The sequence below is a fragment of the Garra rufa genome, chromosome 13 (assembly GCF_049309525.1).
Source record: "Garra rufa chromosome 13, GarRuf1.0, whole genome shotgun sequence".
Taxonomy (NCBI): domain Eukaryota; kingdom Metazoa; phylum Chordata; class Actinopteri; order Cypriniformes; family Cyprinidae; genus Garra; species Garra rufa.
In genome coordinates this window covers 33,226,861-33,248,849 of record NC_133373.1, presented here as the reverse complement: position 1 = coordinate 33,248,849, position 21,989 = coordinate 33,226,861, and the positions used below count along the sequence as shown (strand labels likewise).

The following is a 21,989-nucleotide window of genomic DNA, read 5'->3' as shown; positions in this document are numbered from 1 at the left end:
ACCTGGTATTCATCACGTTGTGGGGACCAAATGTCCCCACAAGGATAGGAATACCAGTAAATTTTGACCTTGTGGGGACATTTCTCAGGTCCCCATGAGGAAACAGGCTTATAAATCATGCACAATGAGTTTTTTTGATGAAGTAAAAGTTTGCACAATCTCCTGTGAGGGCTAGGTTTAGGTATAGGGTAGGGTTAGGGCGATAGAAAATACGGTTTGTACAGTATGAAAACCATTACGCCTATGGAATGTCCCCATAAAACATGTAAACCAGTGTGTGTGTGTGTGTGTGTGTGTGTGTGTGTGTGTGTGTGTGTGTGTGTGTGTGTGTATGTGTTGATATTAAGTCAATATCCAAATGTCACATAACTGTAGATCTGTAGAAGTCATAACATACCGAAGTGACTTAACCAATCTGATTGGTCTTAAAAAGATAAAAAGATTTTAAAGAAGGGAAATTAAGAATCTGGTTAAGACAAGTAATTGTTGATCATTGATTACTGATGATCAACCTGATTACTGATGCATACCTCAGCAGCAGGTAATGTGTTCAAAAGAACAACACTTTTTCACATATTATTAGAAGCTTAAAGGGGGGAAGTGCAGCTGGGGGTCAGTGAAAGTCCAGGGGAGTGTGTAAAACACTGCACCTGTGCATATGAAGGCACTGGTTTTCAGGAGCAAGAGTACTTTAAGAGATAGTCTAGCTTAATCATTGTCGTCTCTCAATAATATTTTACTTTTAATGTATTTGCTGGCTCCGGGATAGATAATCATGAACAGATTGTTTCAGGCTTGCTTGGCAAGCTAACACTAATTCTGTTGAAAAGTTCATAAAGCTTTTTTCTCGAATAGAGGTCAGTGTTCTGTGACAACAGAAAAGTTATTGATTTACTGATTGATTTAGTCAGCGATCCTGCATGCCTTCGTATTTTTATCTGACACTACAAGCAGTTAGACAAAGTATCACTGCTTAATTAGATTAATAAACACTTGTTTAGCACATCTGCATAGCTACAAAACATTAAACTATATTTTATCGAATAAAAACATAAAATTTAAAAAATTTTCCTCAACCTGTCGTCCTCTGCCAAAGATCAAGCCTGAGTTGAATAAAAGAAAAAACATAAAGTAGTGGCTCTGTGTCACATAGTTCACAGTTTAATTTTCAGAAGCATGAGCATTTTTTTAGACAGTCTGTCAAACTGTTCATTATGTCTCTCCCACAGCTGCAGGAAGAAGCCGTTCGGAGCTCTGAAGTTCTCCTTCCTCCTCCACAGCACCTCACCTCACTGATCTAATTGCTGTAGCCAGGGGCTCTGTGACCAAATATGTTGTTTTGTGTTGCGCACAGCCTTTAATTATCTCTCCTGAATGCAAAACTAAGCCTAATCTGGACTAATGAGAAGTCAAAAAGTGAGCTAAATAGAACTACGGGTGGGAAAAAATAACCCCTGTGGTGCTGCATAGAATAAATCAGTGTGCCCCCCCCCTTGTGATTAAATGACAGGCCCCATTGAGGACCATTCTCAACAACTTTCACGCCACAGTTCATATCTCTCAGCCTGTTTGTGCAGTGGAGCTCGCGTCATACAAATTTACACAAAGTTTGAGATGATTATGGAGGATTAATGGCCAAAAATAAAAGCAAGAACTGTTTTTGAACCTCAGAAAATGTTTAATTAGTTTGAGTAACCCTCCACAGTTAAGCGAGTCTGGCACGCAGATGCTTATATTGAGATGTTTCAATTGGCTTTTTATTGTTTTAATTAAGATGGAGGTTTACCACAATGGGCTTCCCTTGGTTTGGGAAAAAGACCTGGTCTGTCTAGGTTTTCCACTTTGAAAAAGATGGGTTTCCTCTCGACTTTGTTCTTCAAACCTCCATTGCTAACATAGCATCAGGAAGGGGGAAAACAAGAGTGTACAAAAATTCCCATGCGGTGCCAGCTCACCCATGAAGTGGAACTCAATCCATCAATTTATAATCTGTGATGCATCATGTTGGAAGCACTTGATGGAAACAATGTTGAGATACCTTCTTTCACAAATGTTTCCACTGGATTTAGAGTACAAGCTGTGCCTCTCTCTCTCTTTCTTTCTCTCCCACTGACACTGACTTACAACGAGTCTTGTCAAACACCTGTCCCTAGCATTGTGAAGAACAACTTGGCAGGCTGATCCAAAGAGAGAGATGGGGGGAGGAGGGTGTGGTAGGCTGGAGGTGTCTAGAGAGTGGCAAACGTTTCTGAGAAACTCCACAACCTGCTCTCTCTCCCCTCACAGCTTTCCTCTCTTCCTGTGGACACACATCCAGGAGACAGGCTTGCCAATTAATGTACTGGGCATCTTAGAAAAGGAGCATAATGGATTTTTCCTTCTTATTCCTAATAAGCATGGTTGTTTTCATACTGGAACAACAAGGTAATGAACTATCTTCTTTCTTATATATGTAATTTTGGCTTTCTGTTCACATCTTGAACTACTAGTGAATATTTTCCTATCTAAAAAATGTTGATCTAGTTTACATAAGATTTTATTTAGCAAAAGACTGTTCTGTTAAATTTCAAGATCAAATTCTTTCTAGTTTTTGTTCTTTGACTGTATTTTCACATCATATTTAAATATGTTTAGCAAATATAACTAAAAACTAATTGCTGTTACTGCTGGAAGAAAATCATTTACTCACCCTCATGTTGTTCCAAGACTGTATGACTTTCTTTCCTCTATAGAACATAAAAGAAGACATTTTTTGAACTCCAAATATCTTCTTTTGTGTTTCACAGAAGACATAAATTCACTGGAACACCATAAGGTTAAGTAAATTTTGACAGAATACCAGGTATTTTATTTTATGTTGCAATTAACTCACATTTTTTGATAGATTTCTATTATCAATTTCATTTTCTTCATAACATCAGTCACAATATGTAGTTAGTCATGCAATAGTAGATTGAACTGTTGAATTAGAGTTAAATGTGGCGTAAAATGCTGCTTAAGCTGTATGGTTTGAGCATGTAAGTGTATAACCTCCCCATGTGTAGGCCATCTCCCACCACTTCAATGGACCACAGAACATGTAACGTCCCTCATGGTGCAGCAAAAGCAGCGATAGTTGCCTCATAACGGTCTAGCTTTAGTGCTGTGGGTAGGCTTAATTTTAATAGCAGAGTTCATAGCCAGTGCAAGCTGTCTCTGTAAACATCAGTTCAAGCAATGAGAAATTTCTGTGGGAAATTTTCTTGAATCAGTTCACTTGGTTGCAAGTTGGCTTACCATTTTTTAATCATAACTGAAAGGTTTGTTGTTGAGCCATTTAGTTTCAGTATTGGATATATGCAGTGCAAACTTTTTATTGTTATTGCAGTTAGGACTAAAGTACCATTTTCCTCTGCAGTTTTGAGTTTCAAGGCTGGTCTCCCACAGGACTAAAATTATCACTGCTTTTAATTTTAATAACAGCAATCAAACTACTTGGGATTAGTGAAGGTTTACATCATATTGCTATCATATTAATGCTAACAACTGAAACCTGTTGCGGTTTCCTTAGGTGAGATGGTCAGGTTCAGCGTTGGTGGTTATGAATTTACGTAATCCCTTGCTTGTCTTTTACAATTTTACACTGATCCACCTTGGCAGTCCTCTGTATCTTCAGGGCACAGGTCACAAAATAAATTTTTCTTCTTGGGAAAACAACCTGTCCTGAGAGGTGCTACAGAACTTGCCTCATGTTTTACATCTAGAATCATACCAGTATCAAGTTTACAGGGATGAACAAAATGATTCCTGATTGTTTTTCTCACGATTTAGTGTACAATGGTATTACAGGATTAGCTCACTTCCAGAATAAACATTTCCTGAAAATATATTAACCTCAGTGTCATCCAAAATGTTCATGTCTCTTTTTTCAGTCTAAAAGAAATTAAGATTTTTAAGGTAGTCAGTCCAGGATTTTTCTCCATATAGTGGACTTCAGTGGGGATCAATGGGGTGAAGGTCCAAATTGCAGTTTCAATGCAGCTTTAAAGGGCTCTACATGATCCCAGCAAAAAAATAAGAGACTTGTGTAGCATAACAATATGTAATTTTCTAAAAAAAAAAAAAAAATAAAAAATGTATAAACATTTTAACCACAAATGCTTGTCTTGCTCTGTGATGCACATCCGTAATCATGATTATTATGTAATCATGTTGGAAAGGTCTTGTGCAGTTAAGTTCTTCATCTGTGTAAATTATCAGGACATTTTTATTCTGGAAGTAAATTTATCCTTTAAGTCAGCTGTGAATTATGTCAGGCATTTTAAGCAGACATTCCAATGGATTTTCTAACAAATTCCAAGTTCCACATCTCTGTGATTAATTATCCTGACCTAATATATGAAAACTAACCCCAGTGCTTCACCGGGAAACCTCAACTGATGCCTTCAGGACATGGATGACAACTGATTTCCAGCCTCAAAACAGAAGTCTGACCATTTGTTGTGTATTCCACATCAAACGTCTATGGTTAGACCCCCATAGTCTTAGTGATGGATCACTGTGATCACTCCCAGATCACTTTCCACCAGACCTGGGCATGCAATTTCATCCTTTTCTATAAAGCCTTACAGCCTCAGGCCCTGCTCGCTTGACTGAGCACCTTAGAAGTCATTCCGGTTACCGGGGTCCTACTAATACCCCACTTCCATGTACCCTGAACAAAACTCATAGACCTCTTGCAGCCTCCTTAAGGAAGTTCCTACTTCATCTGTCTTGTGTCATGAAAGAATTTATCTACTAACTTTTCCAACAATTGATAGTACCATGGTAGACCCTGTTCTTTAAAGTGCCTCTTGTCTTTTCCTTTGATATTTGTTTGTCTGTTGAAGAGTTACCGTGTTGCAGATGAGCGCGAGATCTGTTTTTGATTCAACTTTTAAAACCCCAACCATCGGAAGCTGTAGTGGTGGTTTGCTTTGTAGCATCTACATGCGCTGCTGGAATCCTAGAGGCATAAAATGTGGTTGGCCACAGATTCGTATTTGCTGTCTTCTTTAAACACGGTCCACATGGGCCACTTGGCTGTTCATTCACCACAACCTTAATGAAGCTCAACCGTAAGCTATTTTGTTTTTAGCTTTATTCTTTTGTCAACATGATTTTATCATTTTTAATGCTGTTGCATGGCAATTCACCTCTGAACTGATAACCTGTGAGATCAAAGCTGCATGAAAACTGGATTTGTAAAACAAAGTGGATCTCGAAGACACAACATTGCTGAAATGTTTAGACAGCAGCAACAGCTTAGACATGTTATGTCTCACATCATCAAGCGAAGACTAATATTTTGACAAATTCTGAGGATTTGTTTCAGGTGTAACACATCAAAGCAAAAGCTTCGGGTAAACATTAGCTGGGAATCTGTGAATTCGCTGTAATTCAGGATTCTGAAGGCTGTATGGATTGTGTTACACCATTTGTTTTTACTGCAACTATCAAGATTATTATTTGATCAAAAATATAGGAAAAAAATTCTGAAATATTATTAAAGTTTGAAATAGCTGTTCTGTATTTTAACATGTTTTTAAATGTAATTTATTTCAGGCTCACGTGATCCCACAGAAATCTTATTTGGTGCTCAAAAACAGTTCTTATTACCATTACTAAGTTTTAGGATTTAGGAATAGAAATCTTTTGTAACATTGCCTTTACTGATTTTGATAGTTTCTTTTGTTACCCATTGTTCAAAGTTCTTTTCTTTCTATCTCTCAGTCCCAGGGTCCCATGCAAACAGAAGTCCATCTGTGAATGCTACTCCACAAATTCACCGTCGTGAAAGACGCTGCTCCTGTGAAAACCTGAAGGACAAAGAATGTGTGTACTTCTGCCACATAGGAATCGTATGGGTCGATACACCCAGGTACTTCATACTGTACATTGATTTGAGTATGACTTTGAACAATACATTGTGTAGAAAAGAGAGAGAAGTAGATGTTGAGATCCGTCGGGGACTGATGTTGATAACCTGTACACACTGAAAGCACGTGTCTGGTTGTGTTTAAGTGTGTGGTCTCATTAATGTGGCCCACGCATGGAGACCCGAGGACAGGCAGACTGCCTTTGGTGAAAAACAACCCAGAAACCAAAGATTGAGGGTCTGGCTCTCGGGAAGTGAAATAAGTGTCAAGACTTTTATATCTGAAACAAACAGGAATTGACACACCTGGTCAAAGTGCTAATTCAAGGCAGCACCAGGCGTTTACAAAAACATACAGTACATATATATGAGCAATATTATGCGAGTAGCCATGTGATTCGACTGTAGGTAATCACAGCGTGCTGATATACAGCTGTATCGCACAGCTACAAGTGTGATATTGCGTTCATACAACAGATCGATGCACGAGTGAGTAAATACACAAGAAACAACAATAGAATGTTTTTAAAAACCCTCTTTTGTGCAGACTACTTTGTTCTGCCATGGATTCAATCTCAAGAATAAAGTTTAAAAGCTGAGCCCAAGCTTCCATCACTAATTCAAAAATGTCACTTTACAACTAGTAATGAAGGAACGTTAAGTTGCTTCATTGAAAGCTTATTGTATTACTGTATCAAAAGATTACTAGAGTTTTATATGAGAGAGATGGATTGAGTGAGTGTGATTGCCTGCATCTGATACAGCATTCATTCTTTAGCTCAATCTCATATTCACAATAAAACATTAGTTTGAATGTCCACTGAGGAAAGTGATATCTTATAGTTACTATCCTTTAACTATTAAGGGTAATTTCCGATGACAGCGCTGCTCAGTGCATTTGTTGGCTGTTTTACAAGCTGTTGTTAAAAGTAAAAATAACTTCCTTGTTCACAACAGTGTATTAGCCTTTTTCAATATAAAACTCTTTATTGCTGACTCGTAAAAACAGTCTCTTGTTGCCATCTAATAGCAGAACAATGTAAATAAAATCACCATTACAAACACACCATTAATTGTAGTATTTAGTATACTAAATACTATTATTAAATACTATTATTCATATAAAATGTTAATATTTAATATACAACAACAACAGCCATCATAAAAATCACAGGTACAAAGGCAGCGCTCCGATATACAGCATCGAAGTTACAAATATAATGTTCCCTCAGCCAAAACTATTTGCTCTGGAACAAATAATAGATTAGTAAGACGTTAGATTTACCGAAAACACATTTGATCTCATGTATAACCACTATAGAGACATCAGAGCCAGCGGCAAAATCCAAAAGATCTGGCCGAGGTGAGGCTGCTCTCTGTGGGTTCATGAGCGCTGAACGGCTGCTGACGCCTTGAAGCTCACATCTCCAAAAACGTTGAAGCAAATTTTCAAAGAGACATTATTTTTATTAACAAACTTTACATTTTAAATCTAAACAAGTACATTCTTGCCTAAAAAACTCTTAAAACTACATTCCATGACACAAAAACTAAAAATATCACAAACGGAGTGATACAAAAGGTGTTATTACTCTAAGATCACACTCTTATCAGCCAATCAGATTCGAGAACCAGAAAGAACTGTTGTATGGATATTTATATGCTACAGTATATTTGGTTCAGAACTCTTGTTTTTTAGTTTTTGATGATTGTCTAGATGAGTTTATTATTAATTATTTATTATATTTGATTATTAAAAATTGATAGGTTTGATAAAATATATCCTGTTTTTTCTCAGTCAGGTCATTCCCTATGGTGTGGGTTCACTCCAAATGCGTCTAAGACGGAATGTGGAACGATGCCAATGCACAGACAAGAGAGATACAAAGTGTGTGCGATTTTGCTCTTTCATGGATCTCCAGCATGAGTGAGTGCCATTATTAATTTCACTGTATTTGACACACATTGTGGCAGTTGTGTTATATTTTACTGATGCAGTACTTGCTATCTTTTGCAGAGATGAAAAAGCTTCAGTCAAAAGGCACCATCCCAGAAACTACAAAGAACAATACAACTCTAGATTCCCCTTGAGAAGACCGAGGAATCACAACCCAGTACAAACCACCTGAGAGAAATGAAAAAGCATGTAGTAACTTACTGTGTATTATTACTATTTGGGCAGCAAGCCTGGCCATATGTCTGAATATGTGTGCTGTGAATGGTTTACGAAGTACAGTATTAGATGTAATTTCTAACACTTTAGCTTGTCGTGAAATGCTAGCATCTCAATAGTTGACAGTACATGAGGTGAATAGGAGTGATACTGTATATTATCTGTCAGTATTTTGTAGGATACTGTAAAACCGTATTGCTTCTTGATGTGTAACATATTTTTTGATGTTTCTTTATAGTGAGTACATCTGGATATTTATTGAGCGCAATAGTGGCTTATGGGCACTTTATGTTTGACATTAAACATATAAGTTGGCTTGGGGAAAGACGATTTTGGCATGCAGTTTATGCTTAGAAATAGGACATTGTAAAAAGAAAGATTGTAGATTGAGTTTTTTTTTTTATTTCTAGTTTTGGAATAATGACACATATAATAACAATAAATACCTCTCCACTACTCAGACGAGTGGTTAAAATTGATTAGTGGATACCACTTGATTTGTCAGACAATTAAAACAATTTCTAATCGAATAAATGAAGTGAATATTTATTGTAATGTGAAAAGGCAAATAATAAAATAAACAAAAACCTTGTCATCTATGAACTTTTTTTGGTATCTACTTTCTGGATTTTAAACTTTGTAAATACTGTAGTTGCAATGATGGAAAAATTGCTTACAAACTGTAATGAAAATAAGGCTAATTATGTACAGAAAAAGTGGAAGTTAGGCAGAAAATGACTTCAGAGAGGTATAGTGTGAGAGAAACAGATAAAACTGTCATTGTGCCCGGAGATCAAACAGTCTCATCATGGGAGAGGGTAATGGCAAAGCTAAATGTTTCCACAGTGCTAGAGGCTAGCAATTTTCTGAATAGCTGCACTCGCTCGTTCTTTTGCTGTTTTTGTTTTCCATGAGGTGATGTGATGTGTAAAGCCTTTCTGGTGTAAACCAATATTGTTGGTTGGTCTGGTTTCTGAGTGATCACATATTGAAGGATCGACCATGCAGTTAAGGTGAATGGTAGTGGGCCTAGATCTTTATATAAGGCCGGGTATTTATCTCCATTCATTTTTGGCATCATCAGGAATGCTGGTTTACCTCACAGGAAGGCTTTCACAAGAAACTTCTGGAAGGAATTTGTGGTGCTCTCATTTACTACCGGGACAAAGGAACAAACACTCTATTCCTGTCCCCCCTGTTTCAGTCAGACGGATTGAGCCAGCCACTAACCACATTGTTAGGTTCTGGGAAACACCCTGACAAAACCCTACAAATGATTAAAAGTCAGCTAAAAACAGATCATTAAGATTATCAAGATATAGCTGCATCACATACCGTATAGAAATCTTAAAGAGATAGTTCACCCAAAAATTAAAATTCTCTCATTATTACTCACCCTCATGTCGTCCCCTAAAACCCGTAAAGACCTTAGAACACAAATTAAGTTATTTTTGATGAAATCCAAGAGCTTTCTGACCTGCATAGACAGCAATGTAATTACCACTTTCAAGGCCTAGAAAGGTAGTAAGGACATTGTTAAAATAGTGCATGTGACATTAGAGGTTCAACCTTCATTTTATGAAGCTATGAGAGTACTTTTTGTGCACAAAGAAAGAACATTCAGCAATAACATTTTTATAACTTAATGGAAATGTTACTATGTAAAACGTTCAGTTTTAGGCAATGTTTACACTATAGAGTTTTCGTTTTAAAATGCATAACTTTTGCTACAGTTACGCTTGTCCTTTACAGTACTCCACCATTATCAACCCTTGAACATGGAGACTTTCGAAAACAATCATCATCCTTTCCTATTAAAATGCTCGCTACGGATGCAAAAATTGAAGTATGTAAGGTCGTATTTTTTTTTTTTAATGTAGGAAAATTTCTGAATGGTCATGTGACCAACCGAGTTTTCGGTTGTGTAGTTTAGGCGGAGGATCGTTTTCATTTTAAAACGGCCTTGTAAAATGAAAACGCAATAGTGTAAACAGGGCCTTAGGCTACATTTACACTGGTGTGCTTTTGTTTTAAAACACTTAATTTTTGCAACGGTTATGCCTGTCGTTTATACTACTTTTAGTTAGAAAACTCTGTTTCGGGTCCTGTTTACACAAGTGTTCATCTACACCGGCATTTTCACTGCGTTTTAGAAATGATCTAAATCCACACTACAAAACCGAAAACACATGTCATGTGATTATTCATAATGAGCATGAGTTTTCAAACTAAAACAAGGTCTGCAGCATTTTCGAAAGTCTCTGTTTTCAAAGGGTCAGAAATGCCGGATTAGTGTAAATGGTTAGTGGTGTAACCGTAGCAAAAGTTATGGGTTTTAGATGAAAACGCAATAGTGTAAACTTAGCCTTAAGGTCATAGCACACTGAGTCAGAAATAGATTCTCTATGGGGTTCAGGTCTGGTGAGTTTGCTGGCCAGTCAAGAACACCAGCACTTTTGGTGCTTTTGGCAGTGTGGGCAGGTGCCAAATCCTGCTGGAAAATGAAATCAGCATCTTTAAAAAGCTGATCAGCAGAAGGAAGCATAAAGTGCTCTAAAATTTCTTGGTAAATGAGTGTAGTGACTTTGGTTTTGGAGGACTTTGGACCACTGGGCAACAGTCCATTTCTTCTTCTCCTTAGTCCAGGTAAGATGCCTCTGACGTTGTCTGTGGTTCATGAGTGGCTTAACAAGAGGAATTCGACAACTGTATTCAAATTCCTTGACACATCTGTGTGTGGTGGCTCTTGATGCCTTGACCCCAGCCTCAGTCCATTCCTTGTGAAGTTCACCAAAATTCTTGAATCGATTTTGCTGGACAAGCCTCTCTCGGTTGGTTGTACATCTTTTTCCTTCCACTCAACTTTCTGTTAACATGCTTGGATGCAGCACTCTGTGAACAGCCAGCTTCTTTGGCAATGAATGTTTGTGGCTGACCCTCCTTGTGAAGGGTGTCAATGATTGTCTTCTGGACAACTGTCAGAACAGCAGTCTTCCCCATAATTGTGTAGCCTAGTGAACCAAACTGAGAGACCATTTTGAAGGCTCAGGAAACCTTTGCAGGTCTTTTGAGATGATTAGCGGATTGGCATGTCACCATATTCTAATTTGTTGAGATACTGAATTGGTGTTTTTTTATTAAATGTGAGCCAAAATCATCACAACTAAAAGAACCAAAGACTTAAACTACTTCAGTCTGTGTGCACTAAATTTATACACGAGTTTTACAATTTGAGTTGAGTTACTGAAATAAATGAACTTTCCACAACATTCTAATTGATTGAGATGCACCTGTAAATATGCCTCGTGTTGTGTCAATCACGTTTACTAACTTTCGTCCATAATAGAAAAGTTCGGATCAGATTCGATTTTCTGTGTTTTTGCATCCGTAGCAAGCATTTTGATAGGAAAGGATGACAAATACAAAAAAAAAAAACACATACTACAATTTCGGTTTTCGGTTGTGTAGTGTGGACGGAAATCATTTCTAAAATGCAGTGAAACCACCAGTGTTGATGAGAATCGTTTTCATTTTAAAACGAAAATGCACAAGTGTAATATTTTAGAATTTTTTCCTAGAGGCATATTTCAGATTTTTCACCATAAGCAGAAATTTGTTACTATTCAAACAAACAAGAATGACAAGATCTGTTTTAAGTGCATTTAATATGCAGGATGTCACATTTTCATAAAGCATCCATAACCGCTATACAATGATGATCTACACTGATGACCAGAGCAAACTGAATAGCCCTCTGTAAGCATTTCCTCGGCTGACATTTTCTTCGATGAAGCATAGAAATCTCTTAAAAGCATTTAAAATAAATACCAAGTCAAAACAACAAAGTCATTAAACTACAGCAATAGGAAGATCTGAACATGTTAGATTTGGTGTATAGCTATAGTTTCCATTCTGACGTCAAATAGCAGAGGACTGATCTCGATGTCCTGCCCTTCTGTTAGAGCAGTTTTATGAAACCGTATGCACTGAACAATGATCACACTGTAAAAAAAAAAAAAAAACCACAACATTTTCTGTAACATGTTAATCAGTAGTAGATCATGAGAAGACTAAAATAGAGAGCATTTAAATAATGACAAAATATAAGTATTAAAGGTTCACTAATTTACAGGTGAAAATATATTTAAGGAAAGGCAAGATTCACAAGCATAAAAATTCAAGCTCCAACCGTTCTTGTTCTTTCAGTCCCAAACTGAGGAACTAACTAGTACTCCTCATGTTTGTCACAGTCAGTCTTTGGTTGTTGAAATGGTCCCTTTTTTTCTGCTGCAGCAAGCATTTATGCATTTATATACACAAAAACAAAAACGTAATGTGCAAAAAAAAAAGTATGCAAAACCGAAATTAGAAAAAGCACAAATAGTAAAATATATTATGAATATTTACAGATCACATAGTCAGTATAAGCTGAATATCACAGTATGTCAAATCCACACTTTCATAGCTTGCCCTCTCTACAGGGTTATGCGTTTCTCTACTCCAGTCGGGGTGGGTGGAAGGGTTTGGAGGGTTAACTCAATATGTAGCGCAGTCTTTACAAACAAGGTAAGTCTGTGGGGCAGAACAGGGCTCCGTCTCGGCCGCCTCTCACTAGAATTTAGTGCTGTTGCTAAAGCTGTCTGACATGATAATGTTTTTGTAGAAGTTGTCCGAGCGCACGGAGCAATAGCCCTTTACCTTGTCCAGGACCTGGTGGACGGGGAGGATGGACGAGGAAGCCTCTCCGTCAGAAGGGCTGCATTTGGGACTGCTCTGATTGGAGAAACTTTTACCTGCAAATATGCCATAATGGTTGATTGAAGGACTGAGGGAATATACTACTATAGTATAGTGAGATATAAAAAAAGCAAGTGTTGATGCCAAAGTAGCTATACTAGGGATGCATAGCGATTAATCGTGATTAATCGCATTCAAAATAAAAGTTTATGTTTACATTCTATATGCGTGTATACTGTGTTTATTTATTATGTATATATAAATACACACACATACATATATATTAAGGAAAAATATATCAGATATTTATTTACTGTATTTATTAACCATAAATTTGATCTTGAATGCGATTAATCACGATTAATCGTTTTGCAACCCTAATCTATACATTGCTTACATGATGGTGAAAAATGGCACCCAAGTTAACCTAAACAGCATTGGCTGCTTCAAAGGAAACAGGACTGTTTTGATATTAGTTTCCAATTCATTCAACTATGTAAGGGGTGAGTCATTACTTGTTCATGCCATTTTGTTGAATTTCCATGCCTTTGTGCATTCTTAGCCAAAACATTCCAATGCACACATGCACCTTCATTCCCTTTTTATAGCACTATAATTTTGTCACATTTTTTTTTGTGCAGTGATTGCTTTTTATGTGCAACAAATTAAACAGCCAATTATGCTCCAGAAAAGTGCTTATCTGCAGAATTACAAAAAAAAATTTAGAACATTTTTTGCATTACAATCCAGACTTCTGCTCCCATGTTCCATGTTAAAACATTATGATAATAAGGTCATTTAAATAACTTAAAACAAAGGTCTCAGTATAACAGTAAATGTTATTTCACAATATACATATTGTGTAATACTGACAAACAAACAAACAAAAACAACTCCTAATTCTTGAACAAATCAGACAAAGTAGGGCTGTTGACATTTGAAATAAAAGTTTGTGTTTAAATAATACATTTGTGTGCACTCTGTGTATTATGTATATATAAACACACACATAAATGTATGTATTAAAAATACCTATATATAAATTACAACATTTTTCTTATCTTAATCTTTGGCAGCTCTACAATAAAGAAAAAAATGTATACATAAAAAAGAGACAAAAAATAAATAAATAAAAGTAAATTAATCATGTCAGTTGTAATTGGTCTACAACAAAAAATCCTTTTGGATTTTTGGGATTTGGGAAATAGGATTTTTCCTTCACTAGAAGGTACAAAAATACAATAGTAAAAATAGAAAAAATAGAAAAAATTATACATTTGTAAAATTAGATTTTTTTTTTCTTTAATATGTTTAATTCATTTTAATTTCTTTATTAATTACAAAGACCAGATAAACTAATAATAACAAAAGTGTCCATATAACAACAAAGATTATTTTACAAAAATGGCAAAAAAAAAACTAGAAAAATAAATAAAGAAAATATTAACAAAAAAATCCTTCACTAAATAAAAATAGCAAGAATAGAAATATTAAAAGTGAAATATTATACAAACATAAAATAAACTTTTATTCTTTAATATACTTTGAATTATTTCGTTTCACTAGAAAGAAAGAATAATCAATTGTAATTAACTGTATTGGTGATAGTAAGTAAAAATCTTTACAGTGTACATTACAATGACTTAAATAGAAATTAAAATTCTATTAGTCTTAATGACTCACCCTCATGTCGTTCCAAACCTGTAAGACCTTTGTTTATCTTCGTAACACAAAAATATTTTTGATGGAATCCAAGAGCTTTCTGATCCTGCATAGACAGCAACGCAACCAAAACGTTCAATTCCCAGAAAGGTAGTAAGGACATTGTTAAAATAGTCCATGAGACATCAGTGGTTCACCATAATTTTATGAAGCTATAGAAATACTTTTTGTGTGCATAGAAAACAAAAACAACTACTTTATTCAACAATTTCTTCTCTTCTGCGTCAGTCTCGTGGTAGTACCATTGCTGTCTATGCAGAAAAGCTCTCGGATTTCATCAAAAATATCTTAATTTGTGTGCCGAAGATGAACAAAGGACTTGCATGAGTAATTAATGACAGAATTTTTTGGGTAAACTATCCCTGTAAATTACATTATAGAGTAAGGTATACTATGTGAACTTTTAAAGACTGCATTTTTAGATCAATTATGCAATTTTGCTCAATTCAGTGTAATGCAAACATAAAAAGTCTACAACTAATTCCTAAATATCTCAATATTTCACAATAACAAAAACTCTGATTATGCATAACAGTATCTTCAATAAGTGCGTTATTAGTGTCAGCAAGTGTATGTAATCTATCCTCTGCACAGCCAGAATGTACAGTAGAGCGATCCTGTTGTGGGGATGAAGTGTTTACTGTGTATGGTTGTATACATTTTAGTTTTAGCAGTTTAAGCTGGGTATTTTCTCCTGTGGGAACATTAACACTGCCAAACGAAAATAAAAAAAAGAACAAAACAAAGTAGACAAATAAAAACAGCCCACCGTGAGAAACATTAGTGTCAAACAGAGTGCAAATGACATTCAGAACTCCTAAAAGACACTAAAGCTTGTCAGTGTCTACTGAAAGACTGGGCAGAAGTCAAGTCTATAACCTATTTATACATATGTATTCAGGTTGAGGTGTTTCCTCGTATTGCACCACTGTGCTAGCAACTTTATTTGCTATTTAACCGACAATGACAACCAGCAGAAGTGTGCTTTTTAGTTCTTGAATGTCACTCCACAACTTGGATTCAATCCAACAGGCAATTATTGCACCATAAAACATCACAACAGATGCCTAATGTTTCCAAAAAAGGTCATACTAATGATGGTTTTGGAGGGTCAAAAGGAAGCATTTATGTGTTAAGAGTGAGTTAGACTAGGTATTATGCCTAGGGCCGCTGGATTGAATTCAGTCTATCCCAACAAGGGAAGCTGATCACATGAACAGAGGAAAGCAGTGTGAACTCAAGCTGGCTTGCGTGGTTTTACCTCAGGAAGTCTCTCCATGGCATTATTGCAGGGTACTATCTATACCACAAACATAAATACAGACACACAGCACCACTGAGTCCAGACGTACAGTTACACAAAAAGTCACACAGTACAGCAAAGCACAAAATAAAACAAGGCATGAAGGGCAATATCCTTACCAAAAATAGTCAAGCATTACACATCAAAGCAATATATTACTCAGAGCATGCTAACTAAAGGTTTTTTTAGTATTAAATACCCAGTTTAATCTTAACCCTTTAATGCATGATGTTTGCTATAGTGGAGAGAGTTTAAAAGCAGTTTTTAATCATTTATATACAGTCGAGGTCAAAAGTTTACAGACACCTTGCAGAATCTGCAAAATGTTAATTGTTTTACCAAAATAAGAAAGATCATACATATGTGACCCTGGACCACAAAACCAGTCTTAAGTCGCTGGGGTATATTTGTAGCAATAGCCAAAAATACATTGCATGGGTCAAAATTTTTGATTTTTCTTTTATGCCAAAAATCATTAGGAAATTAAGTAAAGATCATGTTCCATGATGATTTTTTGTAAAATTCCTACTGTAAATATATCAAAATGTAATTTTTGATTTGTAAAATGCATTGTTAAGAACCTAATTTGGACAACTTTAAAGGTGATTTTCTCAGTATTTTGATTTTTTTGCACCCTCAGATTCCTGATTTTCAAATAGATGTATCTCGGTCAAATATTGTTCTATCCTAACAAACTATGCATCAATAGAAAGCTTATTTATTGAGCTTTCATATGATGTATAAATCTCAGTTTTGTAAAATTTTACCTTATGACTGGTTTTGTGGTCCAGGGTCACATATATAAGATAAAATATGTTTACATATAGTCCACAAGAGAAAATAATAGTTTAATTGATAAAATTACTGTTTAAAAGTTTACACTTGATTTTTAATACTGTGTTGATACCTGAATTACCCACAGTTTTTAGTCATAGTTGTTCTTGAGTGCCTTGTTTGTTTTGAACAGTTAAACTGCCCACTGTTCTTCAGAAAAAGCCTTGAGATTCCACAGATTCTTTGGTTTTTCAGCATTTTTGTGTATTTGAACCCTTTCCAACAATGACTGTGTGATTTTGACATCCATATTTTAATACTGAGCACAACTGAGGGACTCATATGCAACTATTACAGAAGGTTCAAATGCTCACTGATGCTCCCGAAGTAAAAATTATGCATTAAGAGCCGGGAGTGAAAACTTTTGAACAGAAGCAAGATGTGTGTACATTTTTCTTATTTTGCCTAAATATCTTTTTTTTTTTATGTAGTACTGCCCTTCAGAAGATACTTACATGTTTCACAGAAAACAAAAAAAGTTTACCCTAATCTTCAAATTCAAAAAGTTTTCACCCCCAGCTTTTAATGTATCATGTTTATTTCTAAAGCATCAGTGAGCGTTTGAAACTTATATAATAGTTGCACATGAGTCCCTCAGTTGTCCTCAGTGTGAAAAGATGGATCTTAAAATCATACATCCATTGTTGGAAAGGGTTCAAATACATAGAAATGCTGAAAAGCCAAAGAATTTATGGGACCTGAAGGATTTTCTGAAGAACAAGAGACCCATGAACAACTATGAACACACACACACACACACACAAAAAAACAGCTGTGGATCATATAACACAGTATTAAAAATCTTAAACTCTTAAAATCGTAAACTTTTTAATGGGGTAATTTTTATAAATTCAGCTATTAGTTTCTCTTGTGGACCATACGTAAATGTCTTTTGTGTGAAATATATTATTTAGGTCAATACTAAATAAAAAATAACATGCATTTTGTATGATTCCTCTTATTTTGTAAAATAACATTTTGCAGATTCTGCAAGGTATATGTAAACTTTTGACTTCAACTTTATTTATTTTTTTACTCTTATTTGAATGTAATACTTTTCATGCATCAAAAGGTTAATATAAATCAAGAACTCTGGCCTAAGCAATCCACATCTTAACTTTTACGCTCACCTGCATTACTGTGCCTGGCAAAGGGGTTTAGTGTGGCTTTGGCTTTAGACGTCCAGTTGGCTGTAGTGGAGCCAAAGGAACTGGAGGAGAGGGATTTTCCAAGGTTATCGGAACTCACTTTCTTGGTATTATTAGTGGCAGTCTTGCTCCAGTCTGCAAAAAAAATTTAAATGTTATTTATACATGCCAGATAACTATTAGCACACAGGTGAATCCCATGCATAAAGATACAGCACAAGAAAAACCCAATACTGCAATTCCATCATCTAAAATACAGGACAAACAACTTTCTAAAGGGAAGTTGTGCAGGACTGGCATTCGAAAAATAGACTGTTTAACTTCACATCTCATTTTATCAGATTTAACTGCAAGTAAAGCCCAGCTAAGGCCTCTCTGGTCCTAAATTTTATTAACAATAGTTTTGTGATACTTCAGGTGAAAAGTCTCCAAAGCTGGGCTCTACTGAAACACACATTCTAAGTGCAACAAAAGTCTCAGGAATTCAGCACCTAAAGATGTAGTCACAGCACAGTCCAATATGCCTATTAAAAAAAAGTGATAAAAACAAAAATGTGCTTATGAGATACAATGCCCCAGCATTCATTTTAACTAAATGTAGGCATTACTTCATAGAATGTAATTGAATATATAAATCTTCCGCTGTATAACATACCCAAAAAACATAATTTATTTAAAATATAAGTAATAATACTATTTAAATTTACCTGAGTTATCTGCCAGGCGGAACTTTCCACAGCACAAGTATCTCCTCCATTGCTTCTGTACATTTTCTTTCAGGGCACAGTGGAACACAAATATGAATAATCCTGTGGAAAAAAATAACCAAAACAAATTATGCTTTTTAATCTTTACTGATTACAAACCCACAAGCTATTTAAAAGGCTACTAATACCAAAGCGACCTCTGGCGGATCATACATAGAACTTCACATTTATAACGAAGCCACCTACAGGCCGAAATAGCTCAGTTGGGAGAGCGTTAGACTGAAGATCTAAAGGTCCCTGGTTCGATCCCGGGTTTCGGCAGAGTGTGGTGCCAAGAGCAACTTTTTAACGTGAATCACTTCTAAGACTAAAACAGTGATAATTTTAACTGTATTAACATTTTAATTTTATTATAAAAAGTAAATAATATATATACACTACCAATCAAAACTTTCTGAACAGTAAGATTTTTTTATGTTTTTTAAAACATTCTCCTCTGCTCACCAAGCATGCATTTATTTGATCCAAAATACAGCATAAGCGATAATATTGTGAAATATTTTTACTATTTAAAATAACGGCTTTCTATTTGAATACATTTTAAAATGTAATTTATTCCTGTGATCAAAGCCACATTTTCAGCATCAGTACTCCAATCTTCAGTGTCAGATGATCTTTCAGAAACATTCAAGAAATATTATTATTTAAAACAGCTGAGTACATTTTGTCAGGGTTCTTTGATGAATAGAAATAGATCCAAAGATCAACATTTATCTGAAATAAATATTTTTTATATTTTTGGCAAAGAAATAATAGAAATTAATACTTTTATTTAGCAAGAATGCTTAAATTGATCGAAAGTGATTATAAAGACATTTACAATTTAACAGAAGAGTTCTATTTCAGATAAATGCTGCTCTTATGAACTTTCTATTCATTAAAAATGCCAGAAAAAATTATACTCTGCTGTTTTCAACATAATAATATAATAATAATAATAATAATAATAATAATAATAATAATAATGATACATGTTTTTGAGCAGCAAATCAGAATATTACAATGATTTCTGAAGGATTATGTGACTGGAGTGATGATAATAAAAATTCAGCTTTGAAATCACAGGAATAAATTGCATTTTAAAATATACTCAAATAGAAAAACTTTATTTTAAATAGAACAAATATTTCAAAATTGTACAGTTTTTGCTGTACTGTGGATTAAATAATTTCATTCTTGGTGAGCAGAAAAAAACTTCTCTATAAAATATTACAAATCTTACTGTAGTATAAATATATTTAAAAAAAATAAAATTAGGTTTTTACAACAAATAAGGTCAACAAAATTCACCTTTGACACAAGATATGTACTTATATACATTAAAATAGGTAAAAATACTTTGGTATGTAAAAATAGAAAACGCATTAACACATCACATAAGATACCATGAGTTTTAAATGTACAGGATAGTGAAAAAATAATGATATAAACCAACCCTGTAGGGAGTTGAAAATGGAGAAGAGGTACATGAAGGCCAAGCTGACCGGACCCCAGGCGAAAAAAGCAAAGCCCCAGGTCATGCCCAGCAAGAAAGTCAGGCTGACCACGCTGCGCAGGTTACGCAAGATCTCCTCTCGAAGTGTTCGGTTGCTGCGCTTGCCGTTACGCCCGCAGATCTGGATCATGACCACGATGAACATGGCAACATTCATCAGGAAGATCATGGAAAAGTAGCCCACGCATGTCACGTAGAACACCACCTGACTATGAATCCAACAGCTACAGAAAGAAAGACCAGGAACAGCAACATAATGAGAATAAGGTACTAAAAGACTTCTTTCACAGAAGACATCAGATATAAAACAATGTTTGAAACTTACAATTCTGTGCCCTGTCCATTATCTCCTTTTCCATAATAGTTTTTTCCATAGGAATTTTTGCCCACAGCCAAAACAATGCCAACGATTGCAGCAGGGACACCTGTAAACGCAGTTGGATCTTGTTAATATCATCTTTTTCACAGTGATCTTATACTATATATTAGATTGGACACTGGAGACAGAAAAATCCATGGTGTAGAACATACCCCATCCTACGAGGCAAAACTTGAGGATGTATCGCCGGATGTAAGTGTTGAAGACCTTGACCAGGGCAATGTACATGTGGATGGACTCTAAGCCCATCCAGGTGAAGGACGTGAGAAGGAAAAAGTGCAGAAAAACAGCCACTGTCACACACAGTCCCTCAATGTCGTATGAAGCCAACCAGCCATCCAGAAGGAACACCATGTTGAGGAAGAGCAGCGATGTGCTGAGATTCATCAGGATCTTAGAGGGATAATCTCTCCGCAGCTTCCTATAGATTTAAATCAAAGAAAACGATAAGTTTTTCCTTTAGCCATTTGCACCATCAAGCCATCCTAGGTGTATATAACTTTCTTCTTTTAGACGAATACAATCTGAGTTTTATTAAAGAATGTCCTGGCTCTTTCAAGCTTTATAACGGCAGTGAATGGGTGGTAATATTCAAAAGTCCAATAAAGTGTATCCATCCATCACAAAAGAGTGCTCCACATGGCTCTGAGGGGTTTTTGTTAAAAAAAAATCCATATTTTAAATATTATAAACCGTAATCTCCAGCTTCTGCTGTCGTATGTCGAATGAAGATTTGTACATTTTTCTTATTTCACCTAAATATCATATTTGTTTTTCAGAAGCTACAGAAGATACTTACATGTTTCCCAGAAGACAAAATAAGTTAAATTTACCCTGATCTTCGAATTCAAAAAGTTTTTACCCCTTGCATTTAAATTTTTGAACAGCGTTATTTTTATAAATTGAACTATTAATTTCTCTTGTGGACTATATGTAAACACCTTTTATGTGAAATATCTTGATCAGGTCAGTACTAAATAAAAAATACCTTGCATTTTCTATGATTCCTCTTGTTTAGGTAAAATAAGTAAAATTTGGGGGATTCTTCAAGGTGTAACGCATACGACGGGTAGTAGAAGCTAGAGATTGTGGTTTATAAATTTTTAAATATGGATATTTTTCACTTCAGAAGGCCTTTATTAACCCCATGGAGCTATGTGGAACACTTTTAATGATGAATGGACATACTTTTATTGGACTTCAAAATCTTAAACCTCATTAACTGCAATTATAAAGCTTTGAAGAGCCAGGACATTTTTTTTTTATTTAACTATGTATTTGTCTGAAAGAGGACAGTCCTATACACCTAGGATGGTTTGAAGGTGAGTAAACCATGGGGTAATTTTAATTTGTTTTGGGTGAACTATCCCTTTAATGGAAAGCCAAATGTAATATTACACAATGTGCTTACATAGATGAGTCATTAAAAACATTTAAAAACAAGGGTAAGAAAAATTAAGTAGGCGTAAATTAGTAACTTTTTTCCGTTACAAACAGGCATCAAAGATGCAGTACTTGCGTCCTAGTTAAACGCT

General features: G+C 35.3%; 2 protein-coding genes and 1 non-coding gene across 5 annotated transcripts in view; 2 read left to right on the top strand and 1 right to left on the bottom strand.

Annotated features, from left to right (window-relative positions):
• The first annotated feature begins 2,366 nt into the window (after window positions 1–2,366).
• Window positions 2,367–8,623, top strand: LOC141348396 (endothelin-1). Its single transcript, XM_073852709.1, has 4 exons — window positions 2,367–2,424; window positions 5,752–5,899; window positions 7,695–7,823; window positions 7,914–8,623. Exons 1-4 carry the CDS (start codon window positions 2,367–2,369, stop codon window positions 8,023–8,025), a joined length of 447 nt encoding a protein of 148 aa, XP_073708810.1. The 3' UTR covers window positions 8,026–8,623.
• Window positions 8,624–11,715: 3,092 nt separating this feature from the next.
• The window catches only part of adgrg6 (adhesion G protein-coupled receptor G6), a 52,145-nt gene continuing 41,871 nt past the window's right edge, over window positions 11,716–21,989 (bottom strand). For 2 of the 3 annotated variants that reach the window (XM_073816933.1, XM_073816934.1), the window contains 6 exons: window positions 20,607–20,875; window positions 20,401–20,500; window positions 20,016–20,299; window positions 18,521–18,622; window positions 17,796–17,948; window positions 11,716–12,862 (listed from right to left, as the gene is read on the bottom strand). In XM_073816933.1, the coding sequence (XP_073673034.1) occupies window positions 12,681–12,862; window positions 17,796–17,948; window positions 18,521–18,622; window positions 20,016–20,299; window positions 20,401–20,500; window positions 20,607–20,875 (1,090 nt within the window). In that variant the 3' untranslated portion in view covers window positions 11,716–12,680. Of the gene's footprint in view, window positions 12,863–15,789; window positions 15,829–17,795; window positions 17,949–18,520; window positions 18,623–20,015; window positions 20,300–20,400; window positions 20,501–20,606; window positions 20,876–21,989 lie in introns of all 3 variants that reach the window. The other variant, XM_073816935.1, reaches the window with a different exon arrangement.
• Window positions 18,769–18,841, top strand: trnaf-gaa (transfer RNA phenylalanine (anticodon GAA)). The gene has a single exon. It is a non-coding gene; the product is annotated as a tRNA-Phe (tRNA).

What these genes read in the sequence shown, in the direction of transcription:
- LOC141348396 (XM_073852709.1), top strand. Translation starts at nt 2,367, where the DNA reads ATGGATTTTTCCTTCTTATTCCTAATAAGCATGGTTGTTTTCATACTG. An exon ending in GTATGGGTCGATACACCCAG is followed by an intron (nt 5,900 to 7,694) that starts GTACTTCATACT and finishes GTTTTTTCTCAG; the next exon opens with TCAGGTCATTCCCTATGGTG. An exon ending in TTCATGGATCTCCAGCATGA is followed by an intron (nt 7,824 to 7,913) that starts GTGAGTGCCATT and finishes TATCTTTTGCAG; the next exon opens with AGATGAAAAAGCTTCAGTCA.